The following is a 15,663-nucleotide window of genomic DNA, read 5'->3' as shown; positions in this document are numbered from 1 at the left end:
ATAAGCAAAAACTATAAATTATATTATACCAGCTATAAACTATATTATACTATACTCCTGGGGAGGCATGTTCATAGCAGTTAACAATTGTGAAATTAGAACCATACTGCCTGGTTTCAAATCTCAACTCAGGCACTTGCTAGCTGTGTGATCTGTTCTGGTCCTTGCTTAAACTTCTAACTTTGTATTCTTCCTGGTACTTTGCACATAGTACTTGGTGCTCAATGTCAATTGATCGACCAAATGAATGTTAGCGAAATGTCACTAATTTTCAATCTATACAACTTTAGGGGTTTTCTTTATTGTAGAAAAGTCATATAAAAACATTAAATGGTGGCTTGACAAGAGTTACACACCAACTACGCACATTTCCGCTTGTCATTCCTTGTATTCAATTTATACTAATAGATACTTTTCATGAATATCCACTGAATTCTTTTATTCCTTCCATCAGATATTTAATCAACTCTGTGTTCCAGGTATTATGATGGAGCCTGGAGACAAACTACAAAACATGATAGATAACGCAGGAAGGAGCATGAAGTAAGTACTAAGGTGGCACCCACCTTGGGAGAAGTGGATAGAGAACTCAGGAGATGTGAAAAGGAGAAACATGAGAGGGGATCCTTTAAGGATAAGTGAAATCATCACAATTTTGTTTCCTAATGATGAAACTTATGTTGAAAATACTCCATTAAAATTCAACTACTAAAATCTTGTAACCACAAACACAAACGCAAAAACAAAAAACTATCATGATCATAATTATGATCATGTAAGCTAAAAAATTCGAGTGCAGACATAAAAGTTTTCACCTGAGATATTCATTTTATGTAAATACCACTCATTAATTACAGCCAGAAGGTATTTGCTTCCATCCAGTTTGGGTGTAAGTGTAAAGTTAAGTCTATAATTATTTATTTGGTGCCAAGTAGAAATACAATATGACAATATACAAGGTTCAAATGTGGGAGAAGTTACAAGCAAGTCCTTGGAGAGTCAGTGAGATGTTTATGAAGAAAGAGTCATATACTGAACTTCAAAAACGAGTTGGACCTTGCACACTTAATTTTCCCTTTACACAAAAAGTTTTCGTGTACACCTTATAGCTACTAAAAATCAGAACAAGTTCAATTATCACCGACTCAAAGCTGGATTAGAACTTTTCAATGATTATTAAGCTACACATCCATATTTAACAGCTAGTCTTTAGAGGAAGGGACCATCTCATTCTATTAACAGTGAGTATTGAGTAAGGCCTTCAGATGCCTAACTGCATATATTTGAATACATTTTTTAAATATCTTAACACATATCGCTAAGGTTACTTTGTTTATATGACATTATGAGTACGGGACAACAAAACTGTTAAGCTGTTAAACAGAAAGCCAAATCAAGCTGCATCTATGACATGCCTGTTCAGTGAAACTTTACTTCAGTCCATAAAAATACAATTTATTAAAAGCACAAAACTAGTGGCTAGCTTCAAGTTAACATTTTTGTTGCTAGTGGTGAGATTTCCTCTAATGTTAAATGACAGTTTTTTTTAAAAAATACGTTTTAAGTCCAGACAAAATTAATTTTCAAAAATGAAAATTGTAATCTATCCACAAATGTAAGTTTTACCGTTTTGTTTTTTGCAAAAAAAAAAAAAAGTACCTTTTATCTTTCCTTATATTTGAGGAAACAAGCTTATCTTTGAAGAAGTAGCTGCTGAATTTGCAAGATCTTTTGAGTACTTCTAACTACACGCTTTATTACTACACAGTTAAATATTTAAACTACAGTTGTCTCCCTTGTCTAAAGACCCACAAAGACCAAGAAGGTACTTACCTTCTTGAGATGACCAAATCCAAACCCAGAACTCCTCCAGAGGTACAGCCTTGGTGGGAGATTCTGAAGACGCCAGTCTGGCTTCTACCCCTAGCCGCAGGAACCTGCATCCTTTACTTAGTCCAGAAAGGCTTAGTATATTAGTAACCCAAAGATAGTGAGGGCATTTAAACTGTGTATTTCATTCCCTACTCACGTTTGCATTTTGGTTTTTGTTTGTTTGTTTTAAAAAGGTTGGGCCTCACCACCTGGAGACACTGTCCCACCAGTTTGGCCGCCGCGCCAAGCCGGTGTCTCAGCCCGCTGTTATCCTGGTTCTCACGACTCCTCCCATTGCTTGACAGCCAGCCAATAGCGTGCTAGGACTCTAGGACACGCGATGGCGTAACCTCCAACGCCCGCGTGATGACGCAAGCGGCGTCACCGTCTCCAAGGAGTGGTCCGGGGCACCGGTTTCAAAGTCGCAGGGCGGGCCGAGTGGACTTCCGCTACTGGCCTGGGGCTTCCCAGCCGTCTTGGCGTCGTCCTCTCCAACCCCCGCCGCTCCGCGTAGAACGCAGCTCTCAGGCTGCCCTCCAGCTCCCGCGGCACTCTCCTAGGTGGCCCGACGAGACCCAGAGTGACCCGCGGGACGCCTGTATCGACCGCGTCCTCTTCCCACCAGGGTGGGATTCGGTTGAACGTGGAGCAGAATTCACTTGGCGCGTCCCCAGCAATCTTCAGTCTCTCACCAGGGTCAGGGACTCGTCTGGGGCGCGGGGGAAGGAAGCGTGGCGGGGCTGTAGATGCCGCGTGAGCAGGATGCAGATTGCACCGCTGGAGCGCTTGACAACCTACCGAGCGTTGGCTTAGTTTTGTTTTCCCGCACAGCAAGCTCTCTTTCAGAGGAAGGTAAAGGTGGTGAAAGCTCCAAACTAAAATTGTATCGAAATGGCTACAGAAATCGACTTTCTGAGAGAGCAAAGTAAGCTCCGTGTTTTTTTGAGACTTCATATTCATATACAATGTTTAATATCGTCGTCGTTGACCGACAAATCTTTTGAATGCTGGTTGGGTACATGTAAATTGGTAAAGAGTTAAAGAAGTTAGTTGCAGGAAAAAAAAAGCTTGATGGTATACGTGAGGATGTGTGTGTATTTAAGCAGAACCGCGTGGTAGTACTTGTAGCTGAATTCTACTAGACGCTAAACATGTTTGTTATGCTCCTCTCGTGCTCTGAAGATTAGAAGGCTAATGGCCAGCAGGAGTTTCCAAGTGTGCATTTAAAATCTAGGGGCACAGCTCTCTGGCCATTTATTCAAAAGATGTTTATTGTACTCCTGTTTCTATTATGTACCAGACACTATAGAAGAACAGCTGCTGCAAAGATAAACAGGACAGTTTTTACCTCCCAAGAATTTAATTTGGGGAGGGAAATGTATTCCAAAATATATTGAAGTGGCAGCAACTGCTGGCTCTTTTGCCACAGTCCCATACGGTTGTTGGAATGATTAAATGAATATTAAAATATGTAAAGGATTTAGAATAGTATCTGATACATTGTGTTAAACAAATATTAACTATTACACGATTATTATTAAAATTTGTTCAAGGAAGGTGCTATTGGGCTGAAACGTGCAGTACCAATATGAATTTACTATATGAAAAACTCTAGGCATCCCAAATAGAACAATATTTGTGACACTGAGGGGATTAGGAATATGCTTTGTTAAAGACTTGCAGTAAGGCTGGTTTGAATGTAATATTGATGTAAATTGAATTGGAATATTTATATAGGGAAATGGCAAGTGCAGTCGAAGGCGTAGAAAGGGGCTGGATAGTGAAGGGCCCTGTCTTCTCTGTGCTAAGGAGTTTGGACCATTGCATGGGTTATAGGAATTCAATTGAGAGTGGCATGATCAAATTGTAATTTAGAAGGCCCGGTCTGATTTTTATGGGGAATATGCATTATAGCAGAGTGCAGTTAGTTGTCTACTGTCATCATTCAGGTAAGAAGTAAACTAAGTTGGGCACAGGGAGACTGGAGATCAGGGGATTTGAGAGAAAGAGGTAGAGGGCAACTTAGTTTTTGCTTGAGCAACGGGGAAGTTAGGAAAAAGGTAGTAAGTTCCATTTTGGTAGCATTATAGACCAGTGGTTAAGAACTCAGTCAGCCTCTGGATTTAGTCTGTCTGGGCTCACAGCCTACCTCTTTCCAGGTCTGTGACCTCGAGCAAGTTTCCTAGCTTTTCTGCACCTCAGTTTTCTCATTTATATGAGTATAAGAACAAAAGAATCCTCTTGAAGTTGTGAGACTTAAATGAGATGATGAAAAAGCATTGAGCATAGTGTCTGACACATATTAAGTGCGTGGTATATGTTATCTAAAATAATTAATGACACTATAATGACACAATAACATTAGCATTATTTCTTAGGTTTGCAGTGGGAATATCCCCACCCCATAAGAACAGCTAACTGGCCACCATAAGAGTGGTGTGGGACGGGAATTGGTTGATGAGGAGTTTGGCTAGAGTCAGGATAGTACTTGAGGCAGTCAGAAACTATTAATTTTATAAGAATGATCCAGCCAGAATTCTTAGATAAAACTGAGATCCAAATACCAGGGGAAAACAAATAAGACAACTGAAGCATAGTAACATTTTTTGAAAAATGAGTGGTATTTAATAGTTCCACAGAAGACAAATTGAGTGCAAGAAGGAAATCTCAAGCAGAAGGAGCAGAAGAAGGAATGGTTCAAAGGCTTAAAATAACTGATTTTATTCAGGAAATCGGAGCATAGAATGGTAGCATTTGCATGAAGAGATAAGAATGAGAGTTGAGTGTCTGTGTCGCTCTCCTTTTTTCTTTAACTGGATTTTGCATGCCATTTGAAAGTGGTGGGTTATTCCATTAAGTGACCCACCTAAATACCAGCCCAGATAAAGATAGATGGCTTGCCTTCTTTCCACCTGCCTCTGACTTTTTCTACACTGATTTCTGTTGATCTTGATTGTCTCTTTGTTCCATTTGGATTTGGGAGCCTAGGTCAAGACCATTTGTTTTGGTACTTATCAGCTGGCAACCCCACATGACATTTCCTCTGATAATTACTATTTCAGCTTTACATATCATAACGACAGGCAGCTCCACACTCAACCAGGCTACTAGTAGAGTAAGCTTGTAGCATATTTGCTGTGCACCATTCTTCCACCTTTGTCCGGGAAAGATCATTTAGTTTTTAGGAACCTTTTCAAAGAAGTACTTGTATTATCAATCTAAGGAACTAAGAATTCATTCATGAGTGGGGTGTGAGACTCACTGGCAGATTGGTGATGAACTCATTTTTTTCTTTTCATTCTCTTAACAGTATTGTAGCCAAACATTTTTAATTTCGATGAAATTTAATTCATCAGTTTGTTCTTTTATGAATTGTGTTTTTGGTGTCATAAAAGAAATCATTGCCTAACCCAAGGCTGCAAAGATTTCTTCTATGTTTTCTTCCAGGAGTTTTATAGTTTTAGGTTTCACATTTAGATCTATGGTTCATACAGTTAAATTTTATACAAGGCATGAGGTAAGGATCCAGGCCACTTTTTTGCATTGGATGCCCAATTGGAAAAACTACCCTTTCTCCATTGAATTACCTTTGCTCCTTTGCAGTTGTTTATATACATATGGATCTATTAATTAACTCTATTCTTTTCCACTGATTTATTTGTCTGTCTGGACACCAGTACCCCACTGTCTTAATTATTGCAGCTTTATAGTAAGTTTTAAAATAAAATTGGTTCTTCTTTACATCATCCATCGATATATCTTTTTAAATTTTCTTAGCTATACTTTGTAGTTTTTAATATTTAGGTTTTGCACATCTTTTGTTAGATTTATGCCTATGTATTGAAATTTTTGATACTACTGTAAATGGTATTATTCTTTTACTTTCAGTTTCTGATTTTTCGTTGATAGTATGTAGAAATAACATTTCTTTTTTATTATTATACTTTAAGTTCCGGGGTACATGTGCAGAACATGCAGTTTTGTTACATAGGTATACACGTGCCATGGTGGTTTGCTGCACCCATCAACCCGTCACCTACATCAGGTATTTCTCCTAATGCTATCCCTCCCTTAGTCCCCCACTCCCCAACAGGCCACGGTGTGTGATGTTTCCCTCCCTGTGTCCACGTGTTCTCCTTGTTCAGCTCCCACTTATGAGTGAGAACATGCGGTGTTTGGTTTTCTGTTCTTGTGATAGTTTGCTGAGAATGATGGTTTCCAGCTTCATCCATGTCCCAGCAAAGGACATGAACTTATCCTTTTCTATGGCTGCATAATAGTCCATGGTGTATATGTGCCACATTTTCTTTATCCAGTCTATCATTGATGGACATTTGGGTTTGTTCCAAGTCTTTGCTGTTGTGAATAGTGCCGCATTAAACATCATGTGCATGTGTCTTTATAGTAGAATGATTTCTGATTCTTTGGGTATATACCCAGTAATGGGATTGCTGGGTCAAATGGTATTTCTGGTTCTAGATCCTTGAGGAATCGCCACACTGTCTTCCACAATGGTTGAACTAATTTACATTCCCACCAACAGTGTAAAAGCATTCCTATTTCTCCACATCCTCTCCAGCATCTGTTGTTTCCTGACTTTTTGATGATTGCCATTCTAACTGGTGTGAGATGGTATCTCATTGTGGTTTTGATTTGCATTTCTCTAATAACCAGTGATGATGAGCATTTTTTCATATGTTTGTTGGCTGCATAAATATTTTCTTTTGAGAAGTGTCTGTTTATATCCTTTGCCCACTTTTTGATGGGATTGTTTGCTTTTCTCTTGTAAATTTGTTTAAGTTCCTTGTAGATTGTGGATAGGATCTGACCTTTGTCAGATGGATAGATTGCAAAAGTTTTCTTCCATTCTGTAGGTTGTCTGTTCATTCTGATGATAGTTTCTTTTGCTGTGTAGAAGCTCTTCAGTTTAATTAGATCCTATTTGTCAGTTTTGGCTTTTTTTGCCATTGCTTTTGGTGTTTTAGACATTAAGTCTTTGCCCATGCCTGTGTCCTGAATGGTATTGCCTAGGTTTTCTTCTAGGGATTTTATAGTTTTAGGACTTACATTTAAGCGTTTAATCCATCTTGAGTTGATTTTTGTATAAGGTGTAAGGAAAGGGTCCAGTTTCAGTTTTCTGCATATGGCTAGCCAGTTTTCCCAACACCATTTATTAAATAGGGAATCTTTTCCCCATTGCTTGTTTGTGTCAGGTTTGTCAAAGATCAGATGGCTGTAGATGTGTGGTGAGAAATAACGTTCTTTAATATTCTGCTCTGCAGCTTTGCCAAACTCATTCATTAGCTCTAGTAGTTTTGTAGAGTCTATCAGTAGTTTTATGTAGATAATCTTGTAATCTGAAAATAAAAACAGTTTTATTTCTTTCTTTTCAATTTGGATGCCTTTCATTTCTTTTTCTTGCCTTATTGCAGTGGCTAGAATCTCTGGTACAGTATTGAACAGAAGTGGTGGGAATACACATCCATATCCTGTTCCTGATCTTATGGGGAAGGCATTTGTCTTTCAGAATTAGGTATGATACTAGTTGTAGGTTTTTCATAGATGTTCTTATGTTGAGAGTGTTCCTTTCTATTAATTTGCTGAGAGTTTTTATCAAAATAGATGCTGGATTTTTAAAAATGCTGTTCTGCATCCATTGAGATTATCAGATTTTTTCATTTTTTGTTTGTTAATAGAGTAAATTACATTGATTAATTTCAAATGTTAAAACCACCTTGCCTTTCTGGGATAAATTCCATTTGCTCATGATGTATAATCCTTTTTCTATATTGTTGAATTTATTTTATAAATGTTTGTTTAAAATTTTAGTGTGTTCAGAAGCTTTTTTTTTTTTCTTTTTGGGACAGGATCTTCCTCTGTTGCCCAGGCTGGAGTGCAGTGGCACAATCACGGCTCTTTGCAGCCTTAACCTCCTGGGCTCAAGCAATCCTTCTGCCTCAGCCTTCTAAGTAGTTGGGACTACAGGCACGTGCCACCATATGTGGCTAATTTTTTTTTCTTTTTGTAGAGATAGGGTCTCCCTATGTTTCCCAGGCTGGTCTTGATTCCTGGGCTCAAGTGATCCTCTTGCCTCCCAAAGTGCTAGGATTATAGGCATGAGCTATCGTGCCCAACCTATGAAGGTTTTTTGCTTTGCTTTTTTTTCTTCCTTTTTTTTTTTTTTTTTTAATTTGCTCAAGGGTCTCACTGTCACCCAGGATGGAGTTAATGGTACACTTGTAGCTCACTACAACCTTGAACTCCTAGGCAGAAGCCCTCCACCTGCCTCAGCCTCCTGAGGAGCTAGGACTACAGGCATGTGCCACTGCTCCTGGCTAATATTTTTATTTTTTATTTTTTGTAGAAGCCAGGTCTCCCTTTGTCACCCAGGCTGCTCTTGAACTCCTGGCTTTAGGCAGTCCTCCCACCTCAGCCTCTTAAAGTGCCTTTTTTTTTTCCTTCCCAATATTTTTGTCTGGTTTTATTATCAGGTAATGCCAGCCTCATAGAATTACTTGGAAAATATTTTGTACTCTTCAACTTTCTGTAAGAGTATCTATAAAATAATATTATTTCTTCCTTGAATATTTGATAGAATTCACCAGTGAAGCCAACTGGACCTGAAGTTTTCTCTGTGGAAAGGTTTTAAAATACAAACTCAATTTCTTTAATAAATAAAGAGCTATTCAGTACTCTGTATTGTACTCGAGAAGAACCTCTGCAGGTCTCATATTCCCTAGGGTTCTTTCTCTGTGCAGTCTTCTATCCTTTGTCCTGCCAATTCTAGTTCACTTAATCTCCACTACTTCTCAGCTCCACCTCTTAATAAGAGTCCAGTGGTTCTCCACTTGCATTTCCTCCCCTCATGTCATGGCCCTGGAAAGTCTCTTAAGTCATTAAGGTGGGGCAATCATAGGGCTTACCTCATTTGTTTCTTGTGTCTGATTATCATTGTCTGATGTCTAGTGTACTATAAGGTATTGATGATTTTTTTGCTTGCTTTTTCGTGTGTATCAGGCAGAAAAGTAGTTGCCCTACTTTTTGATGTCTTAAACTCAAGTATCTTACTCCTACTATAACTGTTCTTTGACCTCCTCAGACCTCTATCCTTTCAGCCCTTCATTTTCTTTACCACCTTGACTGCTTCCCAGTTTGTTTTTACTGGTGTCTTTTACAGGCTGTAACCATTGCCCATTAGTCCTTCTGCTCTTGTCAGTAATCTTAATATGATTATGCCCCTGCTTTTCTATAGCTGATGCCCGGTAACACCTCATGCCATAATTGGTTGGTTTGCCTTTACAGTTCTTGCACCGAATGCTGTTTAGTACCTATAGATAGCTGAACCCTCTGGATAAGTGCCTTCACAAAGTCAAGGTTAACAAAGCTAGTAGGTGACTGAGCTGGGATTTGAACCCAGGCAGTCTAGTTTCAGTGTCTCTTTTCTTAACTGCTACACAAAAAGCATACTTGCAAGAAAAGAAAACTGTAAACCTGTTTTACGTATGCATGTTGGAACTAAAATCCAAAATAAAATATTAGCAAATTGAAACTAACAATGAATGTGTATGTGTGTGTGTATATGTATACATACATATACTAGCATCTTCATATATCCAGGAAATGCAAATTAAACAAGTGAGATAAGTACTTGTAGAATGAAGGAAATAATAGCATTTAAGTTACAGTAAAATTTTCTCCAGATTATAGTCAATCTATGAAGATTGAAAGTGTTTCCCTCATTATTAATACATAATTTACTTCTTATCCTTTTTTAATTACTGAGGACGCAGATCTAGTTTTTTTCTTAATTGAAAACTCTGTCAGGGGAAAAAAGGAGGTTCGTATTGTGATTAATTTTTTGTTTTAAGTTTTTCTTTTTTTAAAATTTATCTTTTAAGTTTAGGGGTGCATGTGCAGGTTTGTTATGTAGGTAAACTTGTGTCATGGGCATTTATTGTGCAGATTATTATCACCTAGGTATTAAGCCTAATACCCATTAGTTGCTTGTCCTGATCCTCTCCCTCCTCCCACCCTTCACCCTCCAATAGGCCACAATGTATGTTGCTCCCCTCCATGTGTTCTCATCATTTAGCTCCCACTTATAATTGAGAACATGCCATACTTGGTTTTCTGTTCCTGCATTAGTTTGCTAAGGATAACGGCCTCCAGCTCCATCCACGTTCCTGCAAAGGACATAATCTCGTTCTTCTTTATGGCTGCATAGTATTCCATGGTATACATGTACTACATTTTCTTTAGCCAGTCCACCATTGATGGGCATTAAGGTTGATTTCATGTCTTTACTCTTGTGAATAGTGTTGCAATGGACATACATGCTCATGTGTCTTTGTGGTAGATTGGGTGTATACTCACTAATGGGATTAAAGGGTCAAATGGTATTTCTGTCTTTAGGTGTTTGAGGAATCACCACACTGTCTTCCACAATGGTTGAACTAATTTACACTCCCACCAAAATGTATAAAGGTTCCTTTTTCTCCACAACTTCACCAGCATCTGTTATTCTTTGACTTTTTAATAATAGCCATTCTAACTGGTGTAAGATAGTATCTCACTGTGGTTTTGATTTATGTTTCTGTAATGATCAGTGATGTTGAGCTTTTTTTCATATGCTTGCTGACCGCATATATGTCTTCTTTTAAAAGGTGTCTGTTCATGAGCTTTGCCCACTTTTTAATGGGATTTTTTTCTTGTAAATTTGTTTAAGTTCCTTATAGATGCTGAATATTAGACCTTTGTCAGATGCACAGTTTGCAGAAATTTTCTCCCACTTTGCAGCATGTCTGTTCACTCTGTGGATAGTTTCCTTTGCTGTGCCAAAGCTCCTTATTTTAATTAGTTTCCATTTGTCAATTTTTGCTTTTGTTGCAATTGCTTTTGGCATTTTTGTCATGCAACCTTTGCCTACTCCTATGTCCAGATGCTGTTGCCTAGGTTGTCTTCTGGGGTTTTTATAGTTTGGGGTTTTACATTTAAGTCTTTAATTCATCTTGAGTTATTATTTATATATTGTGTAAACAAGGAGTCCAGTTTCAATCTTTTTTCATATGGCTTGCCAGTTATCCGAGCACCATTTAAAGTAGAGAATTCTTTCCCCATTGCTTGTTTTTGTCAGGTTTGTTGAAGATCAGATAGTTGTAGGTATGTGGCCTTAATTCTGGGTTCACTATTATGTTCCACTGGCCTATGTGTCTGTTTTTTGCACCAGTACCATGCTGTTTTGGTTACTGTGGCCCTGTAGTGTAGTTCTAAGTCAGGAAACATGATGCCTCCAGGTGTGTTCTTTTTGCTTAGGATTGCTTTGGCTATTCAGTCTCTTTTTTGGTTTCATATGAATTTTACAGTTTTTTCCAGAGAAACGTTTCATAGTTTTCTGTGTAGGGGTCTTAAACATCTTCTGTTGTATTTATTCCTGGACGTTGATATTTTTATGGTACTATAAATAGCATCTTTTACTGTTTTCTAACTTTATGTTGCCAGTATCTAGAAATATAATTAATTTTTTTTTTTTAATTTTTTTATTTTTATTTTTTTTATTATACTTTAGGGTTTTAGGGTACATGTGCACAATGTGCAGGTTTGTTACATATGTATCCATGTGCCATGTTGATTTCCTGCACCCATTAACTCGTCATTTAGCATTAGGTGTATCTCCTAATGCTGTCCCTCCCCCCTCCCCCCACCCCACAACAGTCCCCGGAGTGTGATGTTCCCCTTCCTGTGTCCATGAGTTCTCATTGTTCAATTCCAACCTATGAGTGAGAACATGCGGTGTTTGGTTTTTTGTCCTTGCGATAGTTTACTCAGAATGATGTTTTCCAGTTTCATCCATGTCCCTACAAAGGACATGAACTCATCATTTTTTATGGCTGCATAGTATTCCATGGTGTCTATGTGCCACATTTTCTTAATCCAGTCTATCGTTGTTGGACATTTGGGTTGGTTCCAACTCTTTGCTATTGTGAATAGTGCTGCAATAAACATACGTGTGCATGTGTCTTTATAGCAGCATGATTTATAGTCCTTTGGGTATATACCCAGTAATGGGATGGCTGGGTCAAATGGTATTTCTAGTTCTAGATCCCTGAGGAATCGCCACACTGACTTCCACAATGGTTGAACTAGTTTACAGTCCAACCAACAGTGTAAAAGTGTTCCTATTTCTCCACATCCTCTCCAGCACCTGTTGTTTCCTGATTTTTTAATGATGGCCATTCTAACTGGTGTGAGATGGTATCTCACTGTGGTTTTGATTTCCATTTCTCTGATGGCCAGTGATGAGGAGCATTTCTTCATGTGTTTTTTGGCTGCATAAATGTCTTCTTTTGAGAAGTGTCTGTTCATGTCCTCTGCCCACTTTTTGATGGGGTTGTTTGTTTTTTTCTTGTAAATTTGTTTGAGTTCATTGTAGATTCTGGATATTAGCCCTTTGTCAGATGAGTAGGTTGCAAAAATTTTCTCCCATTGTGTAGGTTGCCTGTTCACTCTGATGATAGTTTCTTTTGCTGTGCAGAAGCTCTTTAGTTTAATGAGATCCCATTTGTCGATTTTGGCTTTTGTTGCCATTGCTTTTGGTGTTTTAGACATGAAGTCCTTGCCCACGCCTATGTCCTGAATGGTATTGCCTAGGTTTTCTTGTAGGATTTTAATGGTTTTAGGTCTAACATATAAGTCTTTAATCCATCTTGAATTAATTTTTGTATAAGGTGTAAGGAAGGGATCCAGTTTCAGCTTTCTACATATGGCTAGCCAGTTTTCCCAGCACCATTTATTAAATAGGGAATCCTTTCCCCATTTCTTGTTTTTGTCAGGTTTGTCAAAGATCAGATAGTTGTAGCTATGTGGCATCATTTCTGAGGGCTCTGTTCTGTTCCATTGATCTATGTCTCTGTTGTGGTACCAGTACCATGCTGTTTTGGTTACTGTAGCCTTGTAGTATAGTTTAAAGTCAGGTAGCGTGATGCCTCCAGCTTTGTTCTTTTGGCTTAGGATTGACTTGGCGATGCGGGCTGTTTTTTGGTTCCATATGAACTTTAAAGTAGTTTTTTCCAATTCTGTGAAGAAAGTCATTGGTAGCTTGATGGGGATGGCATTGAATCTATAAATTACCTTGGGCAGTATGGCCATTTTCACGATATTGATTCTTCCAACCCATGAGCATGGAATGTTCTTCCATTTGTTTGTATCCTCTTTTATTTCATTGAGCAGTGGTTTGTAGTTCTCCTTGAAGAGGTCCTTCACATCCCTTGTAAGTTGGATTCCTAGGTATTTTATTCTCTTTGAAGCAATTGTGAATGGGAGTTCACTCATGATTTGGCTGTTTGTCTGTTATTGGTGTACAAGAATGCTTGTGATTTTTGTACATTAATTTTGTATCCTGAGACTTTGCTGAAGTTGCTAATCAGCTTAAGGAGATTTTGGGCTGAGACAATGGGGTTTTCTAGATATACAATCATGTCATCTGCAAACAGGGACAATTTGACTTCCTCTTTTCCTAATTGAATACCCTTTATTTCCTTCTCCTGCCTGATTGCTCTGGCCAGAACTTCCAGCACTATGTTGAATAGGAGCGGTGAGAGAGGGCATCCCTGTCTTGTGCCAGTTTTCAGAGGGAATGCTTCCAGTTTTTGCCCATTCAGTATGATATTGGCTGTGGGTTTGTTGTAGATAGCTCTTATTATTTTGAGATACGTCCCATCAATACCTAGTTTATTGAGAGTTTTTAGCATGAAGGGTTGTTGAATTTTGTCAAAGGCCTTTTCTGCATCTATTGAGATAATCATGTGGTTTTTGTCTTTGGTTCTGTTTATATGCTGGATTACATTTATTGATTTGCGTATGTTGAACCAGCCTTGCATCCCAGGGATGAAGCCCACTTGATCATGGTGGATAAGCTTTTTGATGTGCTGCTGGATTCGGTTTGCCAGTATTTTATTGAGGATTTTTGCATCAATGTTCATCAAGGATATTGGTCTGAAATTCTCTTTTTTGGTTATGTCTCTGCCAGGTTTTGGTATCAGGACGATGCTGGCTTCATAAAATGTGTTAGGGAGGATTCCCTCTTTTTCTATCGATTGGAATAGTTTCAGAAGGAATGGTACCAGTTCCTCCTTTTACCTCTGGTAGAATTCAGCTGTGAATCCATCAGGTCCTGGACTCTTTTTGGTTGGTAAGCTATTGATTATTGCCACAATTTCAGAACCTGTTATTGGTCTATTCAGAGATTCAACTTCTTCCTGGTTTAGTCTTGGGAGGGTGTATTTGTCGAGGAATTTATCCATTTCTTCTAGATTTTCTAGTTTATTTGCATAGAGGTGTTTGTAGTATTCTCTGATGGTAGATTGTATTTCTGTGGGATCGGTGGTGATATCACCTTTTTCGTTTTTTATTGCATCTATTTGATTCTTCTCTCTTTTCTTCTTTATTAGTCTTGCTAGCGGTCCATCAATTTTGTTGATCTTTTCAAAAAACCAGCTCCTGGATTCATTAATTTTTTGAAGGGTTTTTTGTGTCTCTATTTCCTTCAGTTCTGCTCTGATTTTAGTTATTTCTAGCCTTCTGCTAGCTTTTGAATGTGTTTGCTCTTGCTTTTCTAGTTCTTTTAATTGTGATGTTAGGGTGTCAATTTTGGATCTTTCCTGCTTTCTCTTGTGGGCATTTAGTGCTATAAATTTCCCTCTACACACTGCTTTGAACGTGTCCCAGAGATTCTGGTATGTTGTGTCTTTGTTCTCGTTGGTTTCAAAGAACATCTTTATTTCTGCCTTCATTTCATTATGTACCCAATAGTCATTCAGGAGCAGGTTGTTCAGTTTCCATGTAGTTGAGCGGTTTTGACTGAGTTTCTTAATCCTGAGTTCTAGTTTGATTGCACTGTGGTCTGAGAGACAGTTTGTTATAATCTCTGTTCTTTTACATTTGCTGAGAAGAGCTTTACTTCCAACTATGTGGTCAATTTTGGAATAGGTGTGGTGTGGTGCTGAAAAAAATGTATATTCTGTTGATTTGGGGTGGAGAGTTCTGTAGATGTCTATTAGGTCCACTTTATGTAGAGCTGAGTTCAATTCCTGGATATCCTTGTTAACTTTCTGTCTCGTTGATCTGTCTAATGCTGACAGTGGGGTGTTAAAATCTCCCATTATTATTGTGTGGGAGTTTAAGTCCCTTTGTAGGTCACTGAGGACTTGCTTTATGAATCTGGGTGCTCCTGTGTTGGGTGCATATATATTTAGGATAGTTAGCTCTTCTTATTGAATTGATCCCTTTACCATTATGTAATGGCCTTCTTTGTCTCTTTTGATCTTTGTTGGTTTAAAGTCTATTTTATCAGAGACTAGGATTGCAACCCCTGCCTTTTTTTGTTTTCCAGTTGCTTGATAGATCTTCCTCCATCCCTTTATTTTGAGTCTATGTGTATCTCTGCACGTGAGATGGGTTTCCTGAATACAGCACACTGATGGATCGTGACTCCTTATCCAGTTTGCCAGTCTGTGTCTTTTGATTGGAGCATTTAGCCCAGTTACATTTAACGTTAATATTGTTATGTGTGAATCTGATCCTGTCATTATGATGTTAGTTGGTTATTTTGCTCGTTAGTTGCTATAGTTTCTTCCTAGCCTCGATGGTCTTTACAATTTGGCATGTTTTTGCAGTGGCTGGTACCGGTTGTTCCTTTCCATGTTTAGTGCTTCCTTCAGGAGCTCTTTTAGGGCAGGCCTGGTGGTGACAAAATCACTCAGCGTTTGCTTGTCTGTAAAGTATTTTATTTCTCCT

At 38.4% G+C, this 15,663-nt stretch overlaps 1 protein-coding gene across 12 annotated transcripts in view; it reads left to right on the top strand.

Moving 5' to 3' along the window:
• The first annotated feature begins 2,252 nt into the window (after positions 1–2,252).
• Positions 2,253–15,663, top strand: part of SCLT1 (sodium channel and clathrin linker 1) — a 215,444-nt gene continuing 202,033 nt past the window's right edge. For 6 of the 12 annotated variants that reach the window (XM_063638192.1, XM_055275876.2, XM_063638197.1 and 3 more), the window contains exon 1: positions 2,659–2,797. In XM_063638192.1, the coding sequence (XP_063494262.1) occupies positions 2,764–2,797 (34 nt within the window). In that variant the 5' untranslated portion in view covers positions 2,659–2,763. Of the gene's footprint in view, positions 2,798–15,663 lie in introns of all 12 variants that reach the window. The other 6 variants (XM_063638195.1, XM_063638193.1, XM_063638198.1 and 3 more) reach the window with 4 other exon arrangements.

This window comes from Symphalangus syndactylus, chromosome 4 (assembly GCF_028878055.3).
Source record: "Symphalangus syndactylus isolate Jambi chromosome 4, NHGRI_mSymSyn1-v2.1_pri, whole genome shotgun sequence".
Classification (NCBI taxonomy): Eukaryota; Metazoa; Chordata; class Mammalia; order Primates; family Hylobatidae; genus Symphalangus; species Symphalangus syndactylus.
Note: the sequence above shows the minus strand (reverse complement) of the source record. Positions and strands in the feature narration are given on the sequence as shown.